This window comes from Lucilia cuprina, chromosome 6 (assembly GCF_022045245.1).
Source record: "Lucilia cuprina isolate Lc7/37 chromosome 6, ASM2204524v1, whole genome shotgun sequence".
Classification (NCBI taxonomy): Eukaryota; Metazoa; Arthropoda; class Insecta; order Diptera; family Calliphoridae; genus Lucilia; species Lucilia cuprina.
This window is the reverse complement of record NC_060954.1, coordinates 54238207-54260146: the sequence shown is the minus strand read 5'-3', so window position 1 is coordinate 54260146 and position 21940 is coordinate 54238207. Positions and strand designations below refer to the sequence as shown.

At 30.3% G+C, this 21940-nt stretch overlaps 2 protein-coding genes across 2 annotated transcripts; both read left to right on the top strand.

Moving 5' to 3' along the window:
- The first annotated feature begins 3405 nt into the window (after positions 1 to 3405).
- LOC111678189 (angiotensin-converting enzyme-like) lies at positions 3406 to 6325 on the top strand. Its single transcript, XM_023439455.2, has 7 exons — positions 3406 to 3531; positions 3599 to 4515; positions 4983 to 5328; positions 5441 to 5661; positions 5728 to 5868; positions 5952 to 6130; positions 6196 to 6325. Exons 1-7 carry the CDS (start codon positions 3514 to 3516, stop codon positions 6252 to 6254), a joined length of 1881 nt encoding a protein of 626 aa, XP_023295223.2. The 5' UTR covers positions 3406 to 3513; the 3' UTR covers positions 6255 to 6325.
- A 3143-nt stretch (positions 6326 to 9468) lies between these two features.
- On the top strand, positions 9469 to 16354 carry LOC111678184 (angiotensin-converting enzyme). The gene is given in 9 exon segments (XM_046955059.1): positions 9469 to 9620; positions 9918 to 10191; positions 10194 to 10634; positions 13712 to 14075; positions 14131 to 14476; positions 14534 to 14754; positions 15658 to 15798; positions 15876 to 16048; positions 16133 to 16354. Coding segments are annotated over 9 exon segments (2004 nt in total). The 5' UTR covers positions 9469 to 9593; the 3' UTR covers positions 16150 to 16354.
- Positions 16355 to 21940: the final 5586 nt, after the last annotated feature.

The following is a 21940-nucleotide window of genomic DNA, read 5'->3' as shown; positions in this document are numbered from 1 at the left end:
AGTTAGTTAGTTAGTTAGTTAGTTAGTTAGTTAGTTAGTTAGTTAGTTAGTTAGTTAGTTAGTTAGTTAGTTAGTTAGTTAGTTAGTTAGTTAGTTAGTTAGTTATATTTAACTAATGTTAAAGGAGCTGTTATCAGCTACTTATACGCTTGCTCTTGTTGTTGCTGTAAATTCTGTTATCTATATTTCGTTTTGCTTCTGTTGTGCTATCTGCTGACGCTGCGGTTAATGCCGAAGTTTGTTTCCTAACCTAACCTAAAAGGAAATTGCTTGTGTGGTTGGTTGGTGTATTGAAGTGACGCGCCAAATTATGTAGACCTGTTATCACATCTGGAATTTTTTACAGAATTCTAAAGAAATACTACATACTTACAATATCACATTGACGAAAATAAATAAATAAGTAAATATAAAAATATTTAAATTTTATATTAAACTAATATCTTTAAATAGTTTTCTAAAGAAAAGAAATTCCCAGTATTTTTTAATTTGTAACACTTCTTTCAAAGTACCGGCTTAAAAATGTAACAATGTAATGATTAAAGAGTTTAAAAAATCACTCACATACTTGCTGCGACAGCAAGAGAGTAAAGCCTACAATTACATACATATTAAAGTTTACACCGATTTATAGGAGTCAATATAAACACACACAAATACAAATACAACTAAATATCCCCCTATAATGCTCCTGCATTGCAAACCTGGGAATAAGGGCAAACAAGAAAAATTCACACACATATACACAATACAACTGGCAACAAAAACAAACTACGAAAAATGAAAAAAAGGAAAGCAACAAAAAAACACATTAACTTACAATTTCACTTAAACATGTGATATTAAATATGATGCTATCTGGAATATGGTTATATTTACATACATATACATATGTACGTATGTATGTATGTAAATGTGTTTGTGTTAAGGGTTTCGCTCATTTAAAAATGAGCACAGGAAACTCACAAACACACACGCACATATTTAACCACTCACAAAAGGAGAGAAAAATTGAATAATCAAAGCAAAAACAAGAATAAATGAAATAGAACAGCAAGCTCAACAACAAAATCCAACAATAAATATTAAAATAAATGGTTAAATAGGTGGTATGTATGGTATGAATGTATGTATGTATGTATGTATGTATGTATGTATGTATGTATGTATGTATGTATGTATGTATGTATGTATGTATGTATGTATGTATGTATGTATGTATGTATGTATGTATGTATGTGTGTATGTATGCATGTATGTATGTATAGATATAAATGTATGTTACTGGGTGTTTATATGTTTGCATGAGTAGGATGTGTATGAGTAAGAGCATAAAAAAAGAGTCAACAGTGTGAGTGCTAATCTCATGCTAATCACAATCATAAATTAAATTATTTTGGTTATTTCGTAGGGCAAAAGCAAAAGAGTATAAAACACCAAACGAATAAAATGTTGTTGTTTAATAGAAATTCATGACGTTTGTATTAAAAATCCTTAAAATGCAAATAATTAAGGCTGGAAAAAAAGGAAAAAATAAATTATTTCAGATGTAAATAGAAGATTAAAAGTTGACCAAATACAAATTCATAAACATACATACTACACATGTAGGTTTATATAAAGTGTAAATATGTCCATAATGAGTGTTTGTATATAAGCCAATTTAGTTAAATAGAAAGTTGAAGGATTAAAATAACGGAATTGAAATTGTAGTAAACAATGAAATAGTGTTTAAAATGGAATATTTCACAAATTAATTAATTAGGTAGTACTAATTATTAGCAGTAGCTGTTGACCAATATGTAAACTAACTAACTAACTAACCAACTAACTAACTAACTAACTAACTAACTAACTAACTAACTAACCAACTAACTAACTAACTAACTAACTATCTAACTAACTAAATAACTAAGTAACTAACAAACTAACTAACTAACTAACCAACTAACTAACTAACTAACTAACTAACTAACTAACTAACTAACTAACTAACTAACTAACTAACTAACTAACTAACTAACTAACTAACTAACTAACCAACTAACTAAGTAACTAACTAACAAACTAAAAAACTAGCAAACTAACAAACTAACAAACTAACTAACAAACTAACTAACTAACTAACTAACTAACTAACTAACTAACCAACTAACTAACTAACCAACTAACTAACAAACTAGCTAACTAATTAACTAACTAACCACCTAACTAACTAACTAACTAACTAACCAACTAACTAACTAACTAACTAACTAACTAACTAACTAACTAACTAACTTACTAACTAACTAACTAACTAACTAACTAACTAACTAACTAACTAACTAACTAACTAACTAACTAACTAACTAACTATACCCTGCACCACTGCCCCCCCCCCCGGGCATGTTTCCTTGATGGGTGTCACATCATGGTGTATTGCAATCCGGAGGTATATAGGTGCTACCAATACCTGTTGCCTGCCGGGACTATAAATTGCTGTTGTCAATTTACTGCTTGACCTAGTCCTTACATAAATTGAAAATAGGTCGAACCAGAGAACAACATAATGTGGTATTACGGGTGGCCAGTTGCCCGCAGGACTATTTCTTGGCTGCTCACTTGCTTGATGTTCTTTCGGGATCCAAGTAGTGCCTGTAGCTTAAACCCAAATCGCGGGAAGAGGGTTGCTTCTTTAAAAGACTGATACACGGAGAATTTGATTCTCATGATGCATTTCTGTTATAGTTCCTAGATGCTGGAGTGGTACGAAATACAGAGCATGACTTTGGATTTGAGCTGGTAATGAAAATATTGGGTATACGAGGTGGAGTTTTTTGATGTTTTCGATGTTTTCTGATCTCTACATGCATTCCGTAGAGAGAATCGAGTAACTGATGGACTTGTCTGATGGAGTGATGTATTAGAATGCTTAATCTCACAAGAGAGAAGGATGAATGTTGTGCAAGGTCGTCACTGCCCTCTCTTTGATTTATTTAGCCATTTCCTATACGATTGAGTGTATGCTCAGCGTATCACAGTGGGTCTTTATGACCTTAATCTTAATCTTAAATCTTAACATCTTAACAATTAATTTGATCCGTGTTTCGGACTACCAATTACGACCCTATAGGTTGCCGAAACAACAGAGCCATAGTAGTGTGGTTGGGCGATATTATGTCAAACGTTTGTGTTTTCGTGTTACAGATGTTGCCGCAGATCTGCACTTAAACAAACAAAGTGATTCTGATAGTGCCTTCAAAGGCATATTACGAATACATTCTGAATACATTTTAAACATATGTCATTATTGTGTCTTAATTTTCAAAAACATCTCATTAATTTTCTATCCCACTGTTAATCTCTTCAAAAAGATCAACTCAAAGGTTATCGCAATAAATTTATACAAATTATATTTTGAACAAAACATTAAGCCAACAGAAAAATTGAAAAAAAAACACTTCATTTCTTATACTTCTAGTTATAATTTGGCAGTAGAACCAGAAACACCGACAAAGAATTTGTAAAAAAATGGCCACACTATTAAAGGTACCAAAAAAATATTTACATATTTTTTTGTTTATAAAAACTTTTATATTTTTATTTTTCACTACAGCTTTTGACCCTCTTCATGGGGTTGATTGCTTTTGCCCAGGCTCAAACATTCTATAATCAAACCGAACCGATGTATTGGAATGAGTCTAGTGCCCAGCAGCTGTTGTTAGAAATCAATGACATGTATTGGAAGAGTGCTACGGCATATCGTAAATTTGCCGATGACACTTTATCGCCCGAAATATTAATGCGTGAAAAATTGCGTCCCTATTATCAGACCATGGAAAAATTCGATTGGAAAAACTTTCGAAATCCCTTAATCAAAAGACAGTTTGAGGTCATATTAAGAGGAGCAAAATATCCCCCCCTTAATTATGAGTTCAAAAAAGCTACACACATCTTGAAAACTATGTCAAGAAAACGATACGTATGCGATAAGAAAAGACCACGCATGTGTCAATTGCCCTTTATACATCAAATTAAAACTATTTTCACCAATAGTGACAATTTAGAGGAAATCCAATATTATTGGAAAGAATGGCGCAATAAAATGCCTCAAGAGATTAAAGATGCCTTCCACTACTATATTGAATACTATCAGAATATATCGACTCCCGAAATGCCCGCCTCTGCCATTTGGTATGATCAATATGATGATCCTAAATTCATCGATGAGCTAGAGGGTTTAATGGATGTTATAAGACCTTTCTATCGTGAGTTGCATGCTCATTTGCGTCATGTCTTAAAAGTGCGTTATGGTGATCATGTTATACCACAAAGTGGTCTTATACCTCATCATCTTATGGAACAGGCCATGTATCAGGCTTGGAAAAAGGGCTCCGTTTTGCGTAATCCTTTCCCTCAGCGTAAATTGCCCAATTTGCAAATGGAAATCGATGGCGCTGGTTACTATCCCTACGATCTTGTTAATATGAGTGCTGGATATTTTACAACTTTAGGTTTTGATAATATGACCGAGTAAGTTGGGGAGGCTTATTTATATTGAACTGAACTAGAGCTGAACTAGAACTGAACTAGAACTGAACTAGAACTGAACTAGAACTGAACTAGAACTGAACTAGAACTGAACTAGAACTGAACTAGAACTGAACTAGAACTGAACTAGAACTAGAACTGAACTAGAACTGAACTAGAACTGAACTAGAACTGAACTAGAACTGAACTAGAACTGAACTAGAACTGAACTAGAACTGAACTAGAACTGAAGCAGATCTTAACTGGAACTGAACTAGAACTAAACTGGAACTGAACTAATAATAATGTAAATCTGTTCTTGTGTTTATAGTTATTTCCAAAAGAAAATTTCTCTTGCGCTAAGATTTATTTTCTATAGAAAATTTTTTTCAGTTAGAGTTGTTTTCTATAGAAATTATTATCATTCTCCTTGTCTTTAAGAATACTGTATTTATTTTCTCTTCTTACAGAGATTTTATGATGAATCATTTCATTGAAATGGAACCCGGTGAGGGTGGTCCCGATTGTAAATCACGAATTTTTACTTACGGTGAAGTTGAACTCAACTATTGTCCCAAAGTGTATTACAAAAAACTATTGCAAACCCATGGCGATGTCGCTCAAATACAATACGCTTTAATGAAGAACAATTTGCGTGTGGGTTTGAATCAAGAAGCTTGTCCTGGTTTTGGCAATGCCATTGGTGAGGCCATTATTTTGTCGGTATCGACACCACAACATTTGCAACAGTGCCTGGGCTTATTGCAAGATTATAATTATGATGATATTTTGAATCTAAATAGACTGTATCGTTTGGTAAGTAAATATTTACATTTAAATTCTTATCTCTCGTTTACTCTCTACATTTATATACTTTTGTATGTATATGTTTCTCTATATTTAATACTTGATTTCGTTTAACTTCAAGGCCGTTCATACTGTGTTGTCCATACCCACATATTTTGTGCACGAAAAGCTATGGACAGATATTATAGACAAGAAGGTAAGACCCGAGCATATTAACTGTCATTATTGGAATCTTATGGAGAAATATATGGGTGTCCAGAGACCCGTAGAAACTAATGCCGATGCTTATGATATGCCCTATAAATTCTATGAGGGCATTATTGAACAATTTAGCAGCACGAAGTAAGTAATTGTAATATTTTAAAGTCCAAACCGTGAAAAGTAATATAAATACTTTCTTTTTTTCAGAAAATTGTTTGGTGAGTTTTTGGGTTATCAAATCTATAGAGGTATCTGCTTGAAAATCGGTGAATATCAAATAGGTAATGCATATAAAACTTTACACAATTGTGATTTTGACAATAGCAAACATGCTGGTATTATATTCAAGTAAGTTTACAAATTATTATAATAATAATAATAATAAAAATAAAATTTACCACATTTCTAAATAATTTATTCTATTTATTTAGGGAAATGATGAAGGCTGGTTCCAGTAAACCCTGGCGTGAGCTAATTAAAGATCTTACCATACAACAATTAACGAAACTATCAGCCACTCCTTTTATGGAATACTTTGAACCGTTACACACTTGGATTGCCGACGATAATTTAGATAAAAATTTACATGTTGGCTGGATGACAACAGATCGTAAGTAATGATGTAACATTTTTGACAAAGATCTCGCTAACTTATTTATTTTCTTAAATTTCCAGAATGCCGAAAAGTTAACGCCCCAAATCATTCAGCCGATTTTACAGAAAAGTTCTACTAATTTATAGTCTTTCAAACAAATATAAGAAAGCTAAGAAAATAAACAAAAATATACAACTTAATTAACAATAATCTCTTTTGTTAAGAGTTATTCTTTTTAAAAAATTTAGTCTGTTCTAGTTCAGTTCCAGTTCAGTTCTAGTTCAGTTCTAGTTCAGTTCTAATTCAGTTCTAGTTCAGTTCTAGTTCAGTTCTAGTTCAGTTCTAGTTCAGTTCTAGTTCAGTTCTAGTTCAGTTCTAGTTCAGTTCTAGTTCAGTTCTAGTTCAGTTCTAGTTCAGTTCTAGTTCAGTTCTAGTTCAGTTCTAGTTCAGTTCTAGTTCAGTTCTAGTTAAGTACTAGTTCAGTTCTAGTTCAGTTCTATTTCAGTTCTAGTTTAGTTCTAGTTCAGTTCTAGTACAGTTCTAGTTCAGTTCTCGTTTAAATTTTCTACTTAAAGTTTCTCTTAAAGAACATTCGTTTCTTGAGCAGATTTCCATAGCAAAGTTTTTTAAAAACATTGGTACAGTTTTTTTTTTACTGGAATCTTAAAACAAAATTTTTAAACCTCAAAAAGTTCTGCGACTAAATCAACAGCATTTCTAAATGAGAAAAGAAAAAAACAAAATCAAATACCCTCCAACCAAGATAAGCTCTGTATTTATATTCAAATCAACGCTGAGGTTTAACACATTTTCTAAAAAAAAAAAAAAAATTACAATTCAAACTCAGTCTTGCGTGAGATGTTGATCGTTAAACATTCAAATAGGAAAACATTCGTATATAAATTAAACAAAAAATAAAAAACGAGAAAAAAAACTTTTTCGAAAAAAGGATAAAAGTGCTTTAGCAATGAAAACAAACGTTAAAAACATCTAAAAGTCATAGAGAAAATTCATTTAATGGCGCAAAGTTTATGCTTTGCCTTCTTCTTCGACGAAAAAAGAAAAACTATTGGAATGTGTTGTAAGAGCCCACTAAAATGTACTCGTGCAAACTAAAGTTAAAAAGTTAAAAAATTATATACAAATTCTTTAAAAAAGTTAAACAGAAATTTTACGTCATTTTGTTCTGGATCAAGGTCACCAGCACTTAATACATTCGAAAATACAACAAAAAATAAAAATACATACACATACATATAAATATAAATATATATTTAACTTACAAAAAAACTAAAATATACACTCGTCAAATATCAACACTCTTGAACATTTAACATTTACATCAATGAATGTACGAATTGAATGAATGATGGTGTTTTCTTAATTTTCTATGTGTTTGCTTGTATTCTGAATTTCTTATCTTGTTTATTTATTTCGCCCTATACAACTACCAAAAGAGGAAAAGTGTTGTGGGTTTGTTCTAATGTTTGTAACGCGAGCAAATATTAAATCGTGACATTCGGTTGGGATCTATTTTTATAGAGGAAAGTGACTATAGACTAGACTATAGACTAGACTATAGACTAGACTATAGACGAGGCTATAGACTAGACTAAAGAGTATACTATACACTAGACTATACACTAGACTATAGACTAGACTATAGACTAGACTATAAACTAGACTATAAACTAGACTATAGACTAGACTATAGACTAGACTATAGACTAGACTATAGACTAGACTATAGACTAGACTATAGACTAGACTATAGACTAGACTATAGACTAGACTATAGACTAGACTATAGACTAGACTATAGACTAGACTATAGACTAGACTATAGACTAGACTATAGACTAGACTATAGACTAGACTATAGACTAGACTATAGACTAGACTATAGACTAGACTATAGACTAGACTATAGACTAGACTATAGACTAGACTATAGACTAGACTATAGACTAGACTATAGACTAGACTATAGACTAGACTATAGACTAGACTATAGACTAGACTATAGAACTAGACTATAGACTAGACTATAGACTAGACTATAGACTAGACTATAGACTAGACTATAGACTAGACTATAGACTAGACTATAGACTAGACTATAGACTAGACTATAGACTAGACTATAGACTAGACTATAGACTAGACTATAGACTAGACTATAGACTAGACTATAGACTATAGACTAGACTATAGACTAGACTATAGACTAGACTATAGACTAGACTATAGACTAGACTATAGACTAGACTATAGACTAGACTATAGACTAGACTATAGACTAGACTATAGACTAGACTATAGACTAGACTATAGACTAGACTATAGACTAGACTATAGACTAGACTATAGACTAGACTATAGACTAGACTATAGACTAGACTATAGACTAGACTATAGACTAGACTATAGACTAGACTATAGACTAGACTATAGACTAGACTATAGACTAGACTATAGACTAGACTATAGACTAGACTATAGACTAGACTATAGACTAGACTATAGACTAGACTATAGACTAGACTATAGACTAGACTATAGACTAGACTATAGACTAGACTATAGACTAGACTATAGACTAGACTATAGACTAGACTATAGACTAGACTATAGACTAGACTATAGACTAGACTATAGACTAGACTATAGACTAGACTATAGACTAGACTATAGACTAGACTATAGACTAGACTATAGACTAGACTATAGACTAGACTATAGACTAGACTATAGACTAGACTATAGACTAGACTATAGACTAGACTATAGACTAGACTATAGACTAGACTATAGACTAGACTATAGACTAGACTATAGACTAGACTATAGACTAGACTATAGACTAGACTATAGACTAGACTATAGACTAGACTATAGACTAGACTATAGACTAGACTATAGACTAGACTATAGACTAGACTATAGACTAGACTATAAACTAGACTATAGACTAGACTATAGACTAGACTATAGAGCTATTTTCTATAGAAAATTTCTCATGTTTTAAGAGCTATTTTCTATAGAAAATTTCTCTTATTTTAAGAGCTATTTTCTATAGAAAATTTCTCAGACATTTTCTATAGAAATTTTCACTTTTTTAAGAGATTTTTTTTTATCAGATTTGATACAAAATCTGATATAGCTGATATCGTAGTCGGTTTAAACCACCTATAATTCTTTATATGTTGTATTTTTTATATTTGTCTGTAATGAAAAAAGAGAAGTTTAAAATATAATCAAGGAAATGTTTTTATTATATTTTGCTCAACTTTTTGCAATCATTGCTGTGAAAAAAATAACAACAAAAAATAATCAAAACAAACTATAAAAAGAAAGCAATTTTGAACTTAAAGTGGTGAATATATAAGAAACCCCCCGAAAAAAACCATAAAAAAATAAAACGGAAAAGGAAGTTTTAATACTAGACACACACATTCACACATCCAAGCATAGCAAGATGAAATCCATCTTCTTTAAAGTAACGGTAAGTAATAAATAACAAAATTGCCTCGGGTTTTTAAGTAATTTGCTGTTGGCCACTTTGGCTCTTAGCAGATTATTTAAAAATTTATTTATTTTAACAGTCGATGTTTAAGGCAAAGGGTTTTTATATTTCCGGAGCTTAAGAGATAAAAAACAAAAGACTTAAGTATTTTGTTTATTACTATATTTGAAAAAAAACTGCTTCAACTTAATCACAGATTTACCTTTTCTTACTTTCTTTTAAACTCTTTAAAAACTTTAATATAATTTCTTTTTCATACTCTTCTCTTTGTTACAGTTTGTTATTTTTAGCTTGGCCCTTTGCCAAAGCATACCCTCCACCACCGCCAACCAAAAACTCAACTCATCCATCTCCATCAGCAATACAACCAACATTAAGAATGCATCACTAGCAACAGTAACAATATCCACGACAAATGCTACAACAAATACCACTGACAAATACCTTCATTCCTCCGTTTATGAAGCTCATGCTACAAAGGCATTGAATACGGCCATTAAGCGCATGCAATCGATTTACAATCGCAAACGTGAACTCTTCTATAGTCTAACGCAGGCAGAGGATATAGCGTTAATCAAGCGCCCATCAAACAGGAAATAGACAGAGACTATCATAACCTGGTGTACGAATTGGCAGGTAATCTCAGCGTTATACCAGTGCAACAATTAAAAAATTCAACACTACGACGTCAGGTGCAACGTCTGTCGAAGCTGCAACTATATGGCCTGGGTAGACGAGACTTTGAACAGGCCAAGGAGTTGTTGCACACCATGCAAACATTTATAACATCACGTTTGGTGTGTGTGCAACAGGATTGCAGTCAGCAGTGGGCCATGGTGCCAACAATAATTGGACACATTGTGCGTACAAGAAACTATATGGATTTGGAATTTCAATGGATTAAATGGCGACAGGCATTGTCTGAACGTGATTTGGGCAAATCAACATTTATCGATTTTGTGCGATTGCTGCGTATTGCCGCCACCTATAACGGTGAGTATGATGTGATTGCTTCAAGTAAAAGAAAACAAAAACTACTGCAAGAAATTAATGCAAAACGTAAAAGGGTTTTTAAGCTCAATAGTCTTACTGATTGTCCTTCGTTACACTTACAACTCAGGCCGTAAAGAAAAGACATTTAATTTTTATCCATTTGTTAGTTGTTAAGATAAGAATGCAATTAAATAGGTCAATTGATTGGGTTTTGTTGCACAGCAAAAGGTATCAAGATTTTCGTAATTCACCAACAAAAACTAACAAAACTTATCTTTGATTTTTTACTTAAAATCCAATTGCTTATAAAAAGAACATTGTTACGCATTAAACAAAACCACAAAGTTTAGAAATTTAAAAAAAGTGCCACAGAAATCAGATTAGAAATGTTTTGTTAGTTCAACAACAAAAATTCTACAAAAATCTGTTTCAAAACAAGAGACTTTTAGTAAAAGAGACATTTTCTGGAATGGATCTTAATATAAGAGATTTTTTGTACAAAATGTATCTTAGTATAAAAATAAATTTTCTATAGAAAGTGACTCCTTATATAAGAGAAATATTCTATAGGAAATTAGTCTCAATAAAAGAGAAATGACTCTTAAATAAAGAGAAATTTTCTATAGAAAATAACTCTTTAATAAAGAGAAATTTTCTATAGAAAATAACTCTTTAATAAAGAGAAATTTTCTATAGAAAATAACTCTTTAATAAAGAGAGAAATTTTCTATAGAAAATAACTCTTTAATAAAGAGAGAAATTTTCTATAGAAAATAACTCTCTAATAAAGAGAGAAATTTTCTATAGAAAATAACTCTTTAATAAAGAGAGAAATTTTTCTATAGAAAATAACTCTTTAATAAAGAGAGAAATTTTCTATAGAAAATAACTCTTTAATAAAGAGAGAAATTTTCTATAGAAAATAACTCTTTAATAAAGAGAGAAATTTTCTATAGAAAATAACTCTTTAATAAAGAGAGAAATTTTCTATAGAAAATAACTCTTTAATAAAGAGAGAAATTTTCTATAGAAAATAACTCTTTAATAAAGAGAGAAATTTTCTATAGAAAATAACTCTTTAATAAAGAGAGAAATTTTCTATAGAAAATAACTCTTTAATAAAGAGAGAAATTTTCTATAGAAAATAACTCTTTAATAAAGAGAGAAATTTTCTATAGAAAATAACTCTTTAATAAAGAGAGAAATTTTCTATAGAAAATAACTCTTTAATAAAGAGAGAAATTTTCTATAGAAAATAACTCTTTAATAAAGAGAGAAATTTTCTATAGAAAATAACTCTTTAATAAAGAGAGAAATTTTCTATAGAAAATAACTCTTTAATAAAGAGAGAAATTTTCTATAGAAAATAACTCTTTAATAAAGAGAGAAATTTTCTATAGAAAATAACTCTTTAATAAAGAGAGAAATTTTCTATAGAAAATAACTCTTTAATAAAGAGAGAAATTTTCTATAGAAAATAACTCTTTAATAAAGAGAAAATTTTCTATAGAAAATAACTCTTTAATAAAGAGAAATTTTCTATAGAAAATAACTCTTTAATAAAGAGAAATTTTCTATAGAAAATAACTCTTTAATAAAGAGAAATTTTCTATAGAAAATAACTCTTTAATAAAGAGAAATTTTCTATAGAAAATAACTCTTTAATAAAGAGAAATTTTCTATAGAAAATAACTCTTTAATAAAGAGAAATTTTCTATAGAAAATACCTCTTTAAAAAAGAGAAATTTTCCATAGAAAATAACTCTTTAATAAAGAGAAATTTTCTATAGAAAATAACTCTTTAATAAAGAGTAATTTTCCATAGAAAATAACTCTTTAATAAAGAGAAATTTTCTATAGAAAATAACTCTTTAATAAAGAGAAATTTTCCATAGAAAATAAATCTTTAATAAAGAGAAATTTTCTATAGAAAATAACTCTTTAATAAAGAGAAATTTTCTATAGAAAATAAGGTCCAGCGATCTCCCCATCATTGTTTAATCCTTTAAGACCTGAGATGCTGTCGTCCTAGGTCACTCTGTCCTGTCTGATTAAAAACATGTCCGGTTTGTCTACCCCAGTGGCATTATGGACATACAAATGACACTCAGACCTATGGTTTCAAACTGAACTTACATTACCCGTCTTAATTTTATCACTATCGATCAAGGAAATAGGGCAAACTTTTTATTTAACATTTCATTTAGAGTGGAGGTTTAGAACTGACAAAACCATATTGTACCTTCCAGCTGCTTTAAAAATAGGGAACAGACTCTAAAGAGCTACGTTTATGTTGACTAAACCCAAACCGCAGACCCGGACCGACATCAAAAAGAAAAGCTACAGAAGAAAGAGGTATTTGGTAGCCGCCCAAACTAAAGGAAAAAACGCTACCAAATTGACGTTATGGTCGCTAGGAGACGGAATACGCTTAACATAGAGGACGGACGTTGTGAGGTTTAGAAAGGATAGTTGTTAGTTCACATCTCTAGGATGCTTAAGTATCTGCATCATGCCTGCAAACAAATCTTAACTAAAGAGAATTTTTGTATTGCTTATAATAAAAAAATATACTCTCTAAACAATTGTTTACACAAAATGTGTCTTTTTTCCAGTTCAAATAAATCTTCTATAGATTCGTATGAAAACAAATGATTCAATTCAGATTCTTTGAAATATAAATATTCTATAAAAATGACACTTTAAATTTATTGCAATAAGAGACCTTTAACAAACTTTCTTCGCAAAGACTTCAAGTCCATCAATTTGCATGTTTCACTAATATCTGCTTCTTAATTGTAACCTCTTGCCGACAAACAAAAACTTTTACTTAAAATTAAATATATTTTCCTTCTACCGTGTCTTTAAATGTACACACACACACATGTCCTGCTTGGCATATCCTACGATATGCATGTGCACTTGTATATGTTGAGTTGCAACATTGACATGTAAACAATGTTTAAGCTCATCCTTGTGCGACACGTTTGCATTCATATGTATGTTTGTATATGAGAGTACATGATGTTTGTATGTGTGTGTGAGTACGATTGGAGAAGAAATTTAATTAATTTCAGGTCATGTTACACCATCTCGCACTTGGTATTTGTATTATGAAACGGAGAATTTTCAACGTGAATTAGAAGATGTGGTTTGGGATCTAATGCCATTATATAAAGAGTTGCATGCATACTTACGCTACTGGGCACGTAAGACCTATAGCGATTCATTGACAGCTTCAGATGGTGCTATACCAGCCCCAGTTATGGAACAAATGTTAATGCAAGCCTGGCATCCACGTTCAATATTTCGTACACCTTATCCTAAAAAACAATTGCCCACTGTAAAACAGCGTCTAGAGGAGGTTTATGTTACACCCGTTATCATTAATAAAAAAGCGGCAGAATTTTTTGAATCCTTAGGCTTAAATCATATGTCGGAGTAAGTTGTTGCATAAATCTTAAAGGAAAACTATGTAAAATATCTTAACTTTCAGTGCATTTTATCAAAAATTCTCACGTCGCATGAATGACGATGAAATGGGACCCGAATGTAAGTCTGAAGTTCATTACTTCCCTCCCGATGTAGCTCTGCGTTATTGTCCTAAATTGGATTATAAAGTTCTAATGCAAATGCATGGTTATATGGCTGAACTGCAATATAATATTTATAAAACTAATCTGCCCTTCGGTTTGGATCGTGAACCTTGTCCCGGCTTTGGTAGTGCTTTGGGTGAATCGTCTGTTATTGCCTCGGGTACACCACGTCACCTGAATCGTTTACATATCTTGGTTAATGCCAGTTTACCCGCTGAGGAATCAATGAATCGTTTATTCCGTATGGTAGGGAATTTTATTATTTTGTCTATATTATTTATTTATCTGTAATCTCATTTTTAGGGTGTCCATACATTATTGGCCATTCCCCAGTATTTTATTAATGATAAATTTCTTGTTGATGTTATGGATGGACGCATTGGTCCTCATGAGTATAATTGTGCTTATTGGCGTTTACAGTATAAATATGCTGGTGTTGTGCCTCCACATCGTAGAAGTGAAAAACATTTCGATCCCGACTATAAGTTCTATCGTGGACTGAATCCTGAGAAGCCTAATACTGCGTAAGTTTTTGAAAATAATTAATTTCTAAAGAAAACCACTTAAAAATGGAAATAACTCCTTAATAAAGAGAAACTTTCTACACAAAATAACTCTTTAATAAAGATAAATTTTCTATAGAAAATAACTCTTTAATAAAGAGAAATTTTCTACACAAAATAACTCTTTAATAAAGTTAAATTTTCTATAGAAAATAACTCTATAATAAAGAGAGAAATTTTCTATAGAAAATAACTCTTTATTAAAGAGAAATTTTCTATAGAAAATAACTCTTTATTAAGGAGAAATTTTCTATAGAAAATAACTCTTTATTAAAGAGAAATTTTCTATAGAAAATAACTCTTTATTAAAGAGAAATTTTCTATAGAAAATAACTCTTTATTAAAGAGAAATTTTCTATAGAAAATAACTCTTTATTAAAGAGAAATTTTCTATAGAAAATAACTCTTTATTAAAGAGAAATTTTCTATAGAAAATAACTCTTTATTAAAGAGAAATTTTCTATAGAAAATAACTCTTTATTAAAGAGAAATTTTCTATAGAAAATAACTCTTTATTAAAGAGAAATTTTCTATAGAAAATAACTCTTTATTAAAAATAAATTTTCTATAGAAAATAACTCTTTAATAAAGAGAAATTGTCTAAAGAAAATAACTCTTTAATAAAGAGAAATTGTCTATAGAAAATAACTCTTTTAAAAAGAGAAATTTATATTTAATTAGTTAATTAGTTAGTTAGTTAGTTAGTTAGTTAGTTAGTTAGTTAGTTAGTTAGTTAGTTAGTTAGTTAGTTAGTTAGTTAGTTAGTTAGTTAGTTAGTTAGTTTGTTAGTTAGTTAGTTAAAGAAGTTTTCTATAATAATTGTCTCTCCTCATATTAACATTTCTCTCTTTTACATTTACGCAGCAAATTCCTTTCCGAAGTTTTGGGTTTCAATTTCTATCGCAGTTTCTGCTTGGCTAGTGGTGAATATAAACCCGGTAATCCAGCTTTTCCTTTATACAACTGTGATTTCTATGGCAGTAAAGCAGCCGGCGATATTATTAAGTGAGTAAAAGATTAAGGAAGAAAGGACCTTTTGGAGTGAAAAAGAAACAATTGCAAAACAAATTCTTATATTTCAGAAATGTCATGCAAATGGGAGCCACCAAACATTGGCGTGAGGCTATGGAAAAAGCTACTGGTGATAAACGTTTGAGTGGCAAAGGCGTAATGGAGTATTTTGGTCCTTTATATGTATGGCTTAAGGCACGCAATAAAGAATTGGATATACAAAGCGGTTGGGATGATGATCCAAGTAAGAAATTGGTTTTTAATGCAATTAAAAGAACTGTTAAAGTATTTAATACGTAATTTTTGTTGTTCTTGCTTTTTTTTGCAGATTGCGGTAGTAATTAAACAAAAACACATACTTATGCATACCAACAGATATAAAAGTAATAAGTAATTACATTTTAATTACAAATTGTTGTTTTAAGCAGATATACGAACATATTGTTTTTATTTTAAAAAGAACATAATTAATTAATGGTATTTTACTTACACATTCATATAAATATTTATAGTAAATCTTGATAAATAAAATATATAAATAAAATTTAAATGAATATTTAAATTTGGGTAAAAATTAAACAAATAAATATTTAAGTTCAAATGTTATAGAATTCTTTAACCTTCTAGTATTTTCAAAAATGAAACACTTTGTTAAGTTAAACACACAAACACATAACCAACTGACCTTACTTATATCCGATATCTTGGACTACAATCAAATTATCTTGAGAAAAAAAACAATAAAAGAAATAACATTTAAGTATCATTGAGATTTTTTTTCTTTTAATTTTTCCCAATATAAATACAATCATTGTGAAATATACATTTAATTACAAAAATGACACTGGTAAATTAAGAAGCGGAGACCAACCCATTCCCTTTTCCTAAACTATGTTTAGATAACTTAACTAAACCAGGGGGAGGTGATGTAGTCTGTACTAAAGAAATAAATAAAATGTTTTGAAACGTTAAAAGCATCAATGGTCATTGTAATTATGTTTGGTTTTCATTTTCCAGTTTGAGGTGACAATGTTAAACTGAAAACATATGTATGTGCATACATACATACGTAAGTACATTTGTATGGAAAAAAACCTTTAACCCGCATTCCTCTCTAGTCAAAACATACTGTATTCCACATTGTCCATTGGCCATTAAGCATTATTAGTTTTTGTTTTCAAAACATCAGACAGACAGAAAGATACAGTCAGAAGGGAATAGAACAGTTCCAGTTCTTCTGTGTGCGTGTGTGTATGTGTTTATTTGATAATATTGACATTTACAGTACAACGAACGCACATACTAACAACAAAATTAAGGAGGTTACCATTTTATCTAGTTAGTGGGAAATAAAAAAACTCAATCGCGATTTGTTGCCAAAAGCACAGGTACCACCTCAAACAACATAAAGGATTTAACGAGGATGTGAGAAAGCTAACTCGATATTTCATTTAATGTTTTGTCCACCTCCCTACTACACACCATTATGTAGTTTAAAACAATGTTCACTAAAATTACAAAATTTTCAGGTCATGTTACGGTCACCATCATCCCACATACATAATCCTTGAGTATTTTTATTACAAAACAGTAGAATTATCCAGTTAACCTGAGAACCTGAGGTGGAACGAAGGATAAGAAATAATTGCATTTAGATTAAGTAAGAAAATCTTTTAATTTATATTCAATTATTGATGTCTTCAGAGTACTAATGTATAGACTTTGAAATAAGAAACGTCCAATACAAAACAGTTTATAAAGGACGAGGATGTGATTACATGATTCTATAGGAGACTGATTTATGAATCTCCTTTTCTCAGTGGTACGAAGTGTTCGGTTTAACTTTGGATGTCGTAACTTCGATTCCTACAAATAAAAGAACTAACGAACTAACAAACGAACTAACTAACTAACCAACTAAATAACTAACTAACTAACTAACTAACTAACTAACCAACTAAATAACTAACTAAATAAATAACTAACTAACTAACTAACTAACTAACTAACTAACTAACTAACTAACTAACTAACTAACTAACTAACTAACTAACTAACTAACTAACTAACTAACTAACTATCTAACTATCTAACTATCTAACTATCTATCTATCTATCTATCTATCTATCTATCTATCTATCTATCTATCTATCTATCTATCTATCTATCTATCTATCTATCTATCTATCTATCTATCTATCTATCTATCTATCTATCTATCTATCTATCTGTCTATCTATCTATCTATCTATCTATCTATCTATCTATCTATCTATCTATCTATCTATCTATCTATCTATCTATCTATCTATCTATCTATCTATCTATCTATCTATCTATCTATCTTTCTATCTATCTATCTATCTATCTATCTATCTATCTATCTATCTATCTATCTATCTATCTATCTATCTATCTATCTATCTATCTATCTATCTATCTATCTATCTATCTAACTAACTAACTAACTAACTAACTAAATAACTAACTAACTAAGTAACTAACTAACTAACTAAATAACTAACTAAATAACTAACTAAGTAACTAACTAACTAACTAACTAAATAACTAACTAAATAACTAAATAACTAACTAACTAAATAACTAACTAACTAACTAACTAACTAACTAACTAACTAACTAACTAACTAACTAAATAACTAACTAAATAACTAAGTAACTAACTAACTAACTCACTAACTCACTAACCAACTAACTAACTCACTAACCAACTAACTCACTCACTCACTCAATAACTAACTAACTAACTAACTAACTAACTCACTCACTTACTAACTAACTAACTAACTAACTAACTAACTAACTAACTAACTAACTAACTAACTAACTAACTAACTAACTCACTCACTTACTAACTAACTAACTAACTAACTAACTAACTAACTAACTAACTAACAAACTTACAAACTAACTAACAAACTTACAAACTAACAAACTTACAAACTAACAAACTAACAAACTAACAAACTAACAAACTAACAAACTAACAAACTAACAAACTAACAAACTAACTAACTAACTCACTAACTCACTAACTAACTAACTACCTAACTAACTAACTAACTAACTAACTAACTAACTAACTAACTAACTAACAAACTAACAAACTAACAAAGTAACAAATTATCTAACTAAATAACTAACTAACTAACTAATTAACTAACTAACTAACTAACTAACTAACTAACTAACTAAATAACTAACTCACTAAATAACTAACTATCTAACTAACTACCTAACTCACTAACTAACTAACTAACTAACTATGTAACTAACTAACTAACTATGTAACTAACTAACTAACTAACTAACTAAATAACTAACTAAATAACTAACTAATTCACTAACTAACTAACTAACTAACTAACTAACTAACTAACAAACTAAGTCACTAACTAACTAACTAAATAACTAACTAACTAAATAACTAACTAACTAACTAACTAACTAACTAACTAACTAACTAACTAAATAACTAAGTAACTAACTAACTAACTCACTAACTAACTAAATAACTAACTAACCAAATAACTAACTAACTAACTAACTCACTAACTCACTAACTCACTAACTCACTAACTAACTAACTAACTAAGTAACTAACCCCCGTTTCCCAACTTCCCCCTTGGATCCACGGGAAATATGCAATTGATATTGGAACTAGTTGTAAGTACTTACTTTTTGCTGAATAATTACTTAGTTTTGTTCACAACTCTCAAGTATATTGAATCGTATTTTCTGGACTAAGTACAAGATTCCCGACTAAACCACTTACAGGACAATGATCAACAAAGCCCATCGGTGCCGAACGCTACGTAAGTAAACCGTAAACACAGCAGTGGTCCCTAGCCTTACTATGACAACTGGGCTCTAATAAGAGTGTAATTTTTACTTTACTAATAGTCTGCTGATCTTATGTCTACAAAAAGTTTAATATAAAACCAATACAAAAGGTGCCATATATAAGTAGGAAATGTTTTGGAAAGGTTTCTTAATTTAAAGCAAACTACTGGCCAATTGCCGCCAACACTATACAACATTGTTGTATAGTGAACACATAAGAATATGGATTGTAAGAGAGCATTAAACGAATTACTCTCCCAGATTTCCATCTTTGCATTTGGGAATAATCGGGCACGAAAGAACGTGTACTTGTTTTATAGGGAAGGGAATTTGAGGAAGTTACAGTTTTTTTTCAGTTGTTCATGTAATGTGTTGAAACACAAAATGAGTTCTTTTTTTAATTAAAGTCTCCTTTTCTTAATTAGAAAAGGAGACTTTAGATCATGAAGAGAACTCCTTTAAATGTTAATATAAAATTCCTTGCACTCTTTTCTAAAACCTCAAGTAGTTTATTAATCAATAAGCGATGAAAAGTCTATGTCATCTTACCTCAAAAAAAAAAAAAACAAAACAAAATATTAACCTTTTAAAACTTTTAAGGATATATGAACATAAAATAAATTTTCCCTCTCTCTAATATCCAGCCATTAACACAATTGCCTGGCAAAATTCCTTATCATCAGTATAACTCCTCAATCCAATACGCTGGCGGAAAGTACATAAACAGTACACCCTCTGGTTTAAGTCAACTAAAGAGCGTAACATATTTTGTTGCTTAAAGGTATTAAATAGATTTTGAAATTCTATTTTACTGCTTTACATTGTAACAGTTTCTTTTTCGAAAAATTTTGTTTAGTTTAAGGAGCAGGGGGCAGGGTGTTGTTTTTTTACTCCATGTCATTTACATTTTCCACATCATTTCCCAAAATGTTACTAAAGTTTTGAGTTTTCGTTAGACTTTTTGTTTTGATTGTCGTAGTTGTTGCTATTTTAGGTTTTTAAGCCGCTTTATTTAGAAAATAAAAGTCAGTCATGCCCGAACATTAAAGACCCTACTTCGATATGATTTTGTGTAGATTCCAATTGAAGTAGACAGACTGAAGGTCATCGTTGATTCAATTGAGTTGTGTATAATTGAATTACTATTCGTTACAAACTTCATCACTAACTCATAATACCGTTGAAATTCCTCTGTAAAAAAGGAAAAAAACTTTAATCAACAGCATTCACACTTGCTCACATAAACACACATACTCTTCGGAAAACATAAAATGTTATTCTTTTTATATAAAAAAAATGCAAACAATTTTAGTTTTTTTTGGCAGTTGGCCAAAAAAAGAAAAAAAAACAATAAAAGTCCTTTTGAAAGAAAACCAACCAGAAAAGCACTCAAAACGAGTTAAATACTAGCCGAGTAAGTGTTGGCAGAGATAAAAGAGGAAGCTACTTTTGTCTAATGATTGGAAGTGAAAAATGAGCAGTATAAGCATTTTGTTTATTTTAAAACAAAAACGGGTTAATGATTTAGAAAGACAAGAAGGCAAATGTTAGAAAAGGTTTTCTAATCGTTCATTTTGAAGGACTGCCAAAAAGGTAAGCTTTACAACCCAGCATAAACTTAACTTTTATTACATTTATTGTACAACAAAAACCAATATTTTAAACGAAAACATAAAAGTCCGTTTTTCTCGAAAACTATAAGAGATACAGCAGAAACAAGCGAAATCTGTGATCACTTTTATTTCATATCAAAAACCGATATTTTGAGTGAAAACATAAAAGCGAAATCTGTGATCACTTTCATACCAAAAACCGATATTTTGAGTGAAAATATAAAAGTTCGCTTTTCTCGAAAACTATAAAAGATACAGCAAAAATAAGAGAAATCTGTGATCACTTTTATTTCATACCAAAAACCGATATTTTGAGTGAGAACTTAAAACTCCGTTTTTTTCAAAAACTTTTTTTTATTTCATACCAAAATACTATAAGAGATACAGCAAAAACGAGCGAAATCTGTGATCACTATTATTTCATACCAAAAGCCGATATATTGAGTAAAAACATGAAAGTCCGTTTTTTTCAAAAACTCATACCAAAAACCGATATTTTAAGTGAAAACATTAAAGTCCGTTTTTCTCGAAAACTATTAGAGATACAGCAGAAACAAGCGAAGCGTTTTTCTCGAAAACTATAAGAGATACAGCAAAAACAAGCGAAATCTGTGATCACTTTTATTTCATAACAAACACCGATATTTTGAGTAAAAAC

Excerpts from the sequence above, each read along its gene's own strand:
- LOC111678189 (XM_023439455.2), top strand. Across the intron at positions 5,662-5,727 it reads GAACAATTTAGCAGCACGAA|AAAATTGTTTGGTGAGTTTT; the intron begins GTAAGTAATTGT and ends TCTTTTTTTCAG. Across the intron at positions 6,131-6,195 it reads TGGCTGGATGACAACAGATC|AATGCCGAAAAGTTAACGCC; the intron begins GTAAGTAATGAT and ends TTAAATTTCCAG.